General features: G+C 39.1%; 2 gene segments (V, D, J or C); both read right to left on the minus strand.

Moving 5' to 3' along the window:
* Positions 1–1699: 1699 nt before the first annotated feature.
* On the minus strand, positions 1700–2277 carry LOC100942166. The segment is given in 2 exon segments: positions 1700–2034; positions 2226–2277. Coding segments are annotated over 2 exon segments (387 nt in total).
* Positions 2278–3772: 1495 nt separating this feature from the next.
* Positions 3773–4326, minus strand: LOC100942482. The segment is given in 2 exon segments: positions 3773–4101; positions 4275–4326. Coding segments are annotated over 2 exon segments (381 nt in total).
* Between the last annotated feature and the right edge of the window lie 1379 nt (positions 4327–5705).

Consider the following 5705-nt stretch of genomic DNA (forward strand, 5'->3'; position numbering starts at 1 on the left):
AAACTAATACAACCTTTTTGGAAGGAAGTATGGAGAACCCTCAAAGAACTAGACCAAAGAACTAGACCTCAAAGAACTAGCTAGACCTCCCATTTGATCCTGCAATCCCATTATTGGGCATATACCCAAAAGGAAAAAAATACTTTTATCATAAGAACATTTGCACTAGACTGTTTATCGCAGCTCAATTTACAATCACCAAAATGTGGAAACAGCCTAAGTGCCCACCAACCCAGGAATGGATTAACAAGTTGTGGTATGTGTATACCATGGAATGCTATTCAGCCATTTAAAAAGATAGAGACTTTACATCTTTTGTATTAACCTGAATGGAAGTGGACACATTATTCTTAGTAAAGCATCACAAGAATGGAGGAGTATGAATCCTATGTACTAAATGTTGATGAGGACAATTAATGACCTAGTACACAGTGGAGGGTAGGGAGGAGAGACCAGAGAGAGAGAAGGAGGGAGGAGGATAGGTAAAAGGAAGAGCAGAGAGAGGGAAGGGAAAGGGGGGTGAGATCTTAATGTGAAACACACCTTATCAGGGCAAGATACAATTGTAAGAGGGACTTTACCTAACAAACACAATCAGTGTAACAATCGAATACAAAAACAGGAAATGAAACTAACATCTTAACAACAGCCTAATCGTCCATAAAGCAAACAAGAACATACACTGGGGAAACTAACCATATAAATTATTCTGTACTTCTGTATTCTATACAACTGTAACTATACAACTATACAAGAGTTTCTTGTACTCTCAATGAATCCCCAATAATAAAAATAAATAAATAAATAAATAAAAATGACTGTAAACCAAAGTGAGGGAACCCCACAGATGCTGTCATTTCCATAACTGAACATGGCATGCCATGTGGGATCAGTCTATCTCAGCAATACTCTGAAAATGGATCAAGAAAGGAGGTAATACATACATGACCTAAATGATAAAAATGGTAGTACAAGCTAACAAAACAGAGAGAGAGAGATCATCAGCTCAGAATCTATGCCTAACATGAGAAGTTGCAATTTCCCTCTTTTTAAAAGAGTTGTATATAAACACACTCACTGATACCATCCACATAGTAAACTCGGGCTCTGAATTTACCTTTGCAGAGTTCATGACTTATGACACCTTGACAATATGATGTGGTCATCCGTTTATAAGATGAATAATAGCAAGGAATACAGGTGAATTTTTTATCCTTATCTAATGTTCAGGTTAGAAGGGTCTCAAAAATGTTTGGACTATTTTTTCATGTGGAGGAATGTATTTGTTATGCTTAAGTGGAATGTGTTAACCTCATGTATTTCTCAAGCTGTTCCAAGCAAGTCACAAAAACTGGGCAGAATTAATGTCTTTTAAGAAGCAAGTCCTCTTTTCTTGCTCTGGACATTCTTAAGGGAGTTTCTTGGTTCTAGAGGGGAAAAAGAGACTTGTTTGAATTTCAGAGCTGAGAGAAACTTGAGAAATCACGTTTGTGAACCCATTATTTTCCGATGGGTAAATGGAGACCAGCACTTAGAGTGACTCAAAGACCTATAGTCAATGTCAGCAGAACTGAGACTGAAAGATGGCTTCCCTACTCTGTCCAACACACGTTGTCCCTGTCAGATAAGCTCCACCTTATTTTACTGGGAGCTGTGGTAACCCTTCAGGCTTCAGCACAGCTCTGTTGACTATAAGAGGCTAAGCAGGGTTTGAGTACAGGAAGTGGCTGCCAGGGCACTGCTGTGTGTCTGCAGCACAGAGATAAGTGGCTGAGTCTGCAGGCTGGGAAGCTCTGATATAAAAGGAGCTCTGTTTAAGGGTGGTATCAAAGGTGACCCTCCATCTTCCTTCACGTTTTTCGCGTTCATTTTCACGTATCAGTAGCAAGAAGATAAGGCCTCTTCCTGGATCTTGTCGGTACCACTGAAACAATGTTGGGGAATAACTTGTGTAGTTACAGGTCAGAGCGGCCATTTCTCCTTCATGGATGCTCAGGCCCTGAGAATCCTGTTCTATCTTTTGGCTGGTCACCCCTAGAAAGAAACATAATGCCAGAAACAAGAGGTTTAGTAACTATACTGACAGTTGTAAGAATCCATTTTCTTCCCACAGCCCCAGATAGAACCAAAGATGAAGCAAAGTAGATAATGGCTCTTCCCCTCCATTCTTCACACTGTGTCCCTGGATCTCTCTGTCCCCATCACCAGAAAAACCTCCAACTCACAGTCTACTTGAAGTGACAAAATCACTAAAACACCTCCCAGCAAAGGCTCCATTCTTTTCCCTAACCGTGGCCTGAAATGGGGTGCACTCAGCCTCCTCAGTCAACAAGCCATTCTGTTTAGTTTGGTGGGTGTTACAGAGATTCTTCTATCCCTAGGAAGAGGTTTCAGCCTTCCGACTCAGCCAATCAGTGAAAAGCCTGTTCAGTCCCTCACTAACACACACTGGCCTAATCCAACTATATACTGTGAACTTGTTTCCTATCTGAGAAAGGCTCTGAGGCATAGGAGACACTGCCCTCTGGTGTTCAGAAAACTGTTACAATAATGGAGCAGAGATGATAAAGCTTAAAGTGCATGCAAGTCACCTAGGGATTTTGTTACCAGGCAGACTTTTGTTTCATTAGGTCTGAGGTGGAGCTGGATAGTCTGTATTTATAACAAGCTTGCTGGTAATGCTGATGCTGCTAGTTGTCAGACCACACTTGTAAGTAGCAAGTGTAGGAGCACGCTTGTTGAGTCTTGGTACATAAAATGGAATTTGCTTTACTACATATTAATTCTGGATACAGGATAAATGATCAGGTTTCCCAAGGTCTCCATTCCATTGCCTAGTGGAACTATTCTGTTGTTCCCGCTACAGATGCCAGAGGATGTCATATTCTCTATATGACATAAAGCATAGGAGAAAGCATGGCAAAGTGCTAGGAATCTTCCTCAGATGGAGGGAGTGAGCTACCTGGCATTAAACAAAGCAGAAAAGAAATAAATTACAGTGTATACAATCAGGGGACTGTGGTCCTTCTGAAATAGCTTTAAATATCCTCTCAGAGGATATTCTGCATAAACAGGGAAAAAACCCTTTACTGATTTGAGTTATTGCTTCATTTAAACTGGATGTCCACTTGCTATAGCCCAACAAGATCAAGAAGAAAGAACTTTTGATGTCAAAACAGTACTTTTCTTGCCTGTGGAGAAACCAATAGGAGTAAAAAGGGGAGGCTCACTTTTAGTTTTTATAAAGATTTGAAAGTAGAAAATATTCAGGATAGGATATAATATTAAGTAGAAATAAGTTAAAATGTAAATATCTATAATCCCAGTTTTTAATTTAATGAAGAAGGAATACCAAAGGTTAGCCATAAATTGTCTGGGTAACAGGATTACAAAAGATTTTAATTTTATATTTTACTGTTTTTCCTATATCATATCATTAATATTGTTTCAATTGGAAAATTTAATAAATACTAATACTAAAAGATAAGAGATTCCGTAAAGAAGGGTATTCTCTGACAGTGACACCAAGATGTCCTTCTTAGGGGAGAAACCTGAAAGGGACCCATAAAGTTAACCTTAGAAGCAGGACATTTAACTGAGAAATCACTAACTCCCCAAAACAGTTCAATCGAAATTTTCTAAAATCTACTAGGTCATTTTGAAATTGATTTTTTAGAATGTTTTATAATGTCTATACATTACAAATACAATACAGGAAGATTCCTGATGTGAAAGTCAGTGCCCCCTAAAAAGAAGGTGGCTTCAGCCCCAGTCATAGGTTTGGGTACAGGCTGCAGGTGCCTGAGAAGCAATGTGTACTCGTTGCACAGAAGTAGACAGCTGAGTCTCCAGGTTGGGTGTCTGAGATGTTCAGGGAGAGATGTTTTTCCGTCTTATTCAACCAGACAGAGAGTCTTCCGTCTTGTTTCTTCTCTGCATTTGAAAGAATAGTTATAAGCCACTGGAGGCCTTCAGGTCCTTGCTTATACCAGTAGAAGTAGGTGGAGGTACTGTCTGTGTAAGTACAGTTGATAACGGAGTTGTCTCCCTCTCGGACACTCAGGAAAGGACTCTGCTTCACCTCCTCTCCTCTACTTGTGCCTGCACAGAAGGAAAAGTCAGACATGATCATCAAGTCATCATTCTCCAGAGTTTGCTTTTTTTAGTCTTAATAATATCTTTTTTAGCAGTAGTAATTTTAGGCAATCTGAAAAAGGCTCATCTCCTAATGAATATGTACTAAACATCCTATTTTACAAAAGCTCTCAACTCACAATCTAGCTGCAGCCAGAAAAACAAGAACAAAGATCCAGTTAGTGTCTTCATTGTTGTCTCCACTGGAACCTGCAATACCCAGACAGGAGAGCTACTTCTATTACCACATAATCTCTTCCCTTCCCCCAAAGCAGTGGTTTCTTAAGCTGTCTGCGCAAGTGTCTGCATCTGTTCTTAGCCTACTCTTACAGAAGTCAATCATCCAAAAGGACCCTTTCACATACGGTTTTCTGCATCAGCAGAGATGCTCTGCCACCTTGTGGTCGGATCCCCAGAGGCTAAACCAGTTGATCAAATCCTCTTTTATTTTCCATCTGTGAGAAATTCTGACACCAAAAAGCAACAAAAGATCAAATAAAGTTCCCAGTGTGTCTCCAATCAGGAATTATCACGATTATCAGAAAGCAAACATAGTGCAAATTAGGTTTCAGAATGCCACTTCTTCTCAGCCAACTACTGTCGTTTCAAATAAATTTAAACAAATTAGAGATTTTCCATGTTTATTCAACAACAGACTTAGTTTATTTGAAAAGAAAAAAATGCCATAATTCCATCTGCAAACAACTGAGCAATAAAACCATTCCTCCTCATCCTTCTACTACTTTGGGAATTGGCCAGAGAATCAATCAGCGAAATCAACTATCTTGGTTCAGCTTTCATTCAGGAAAACTCTTTGTAAAGGTAGCATTTAGGCACAAAGATTGGCATAAAGGAGGCTCACTAAGCATGTCAGATGCACACTATTGCAGGCCCTGCTTCTCCAAGCCTGATCTGGTTCCTGATCTTGCCATTCCCAAGAAATTGAAAATGCCATGGTCAAACCATCAATGTTTTTTTAGTAACACAGACTAAAATTACACAATAAAAGATGAAAAGGAGGGAGACAGGCTTCCATGAGTTAATAGCATTAGTCCACGTGAAAGGACTAGATTCAGTTGTAAATTATAATAAGAAATCTGACATGCACTCTGGGAGAACAAATTTGCCTCTGGGAGAACAAATCATCTGAGATTATAGATACATGGCCTCCTCACTGCAAAGTACTGACATAAAGCAGAAACACCAGCCTGCAGATTGAGATAAGGGAAACACATGTATGTCTCTTCCAGGTGTGTTTCATTTTTTAATGTCAAAGTGAGTGACTTCTCCTCAAATGGGATTACTGAATAATTATCTGTAGCTGAATTTCCCCTCCTTTTACTTTGGACACTGCTCACTTAGATTCCAAACTCAAAAACTTTTTTCTAGATTGTATTGCCTACTGTTCAAATTATTGTTTAGATATCCTCCTGTGAAAGTCTTTGTCCTTCAAATTCTCTCTTCAAACCCTTTCTCATCTACTTTAATTTCTTGGATCTTTCCATTTCTATAGGGATAAATATAAATGAACCTAAAATCAATATCTTTTGTGATATAATATATATAGGAAA

This window comes from Otolemur garnettii, unplaced genomic scaffold (assembly GCF_000181295.1).
Source record: "Otolemur garnettii isolate 467f Iridium unplaced genomic scaffold, OtoGar3 scaffold00276, whole genome shotgun sequence".
NCBI lineage: Eukaryota > Metazoa > Chordata > Mammalia > Primates > Galagidae > Otolemur > Otolemur garnettii.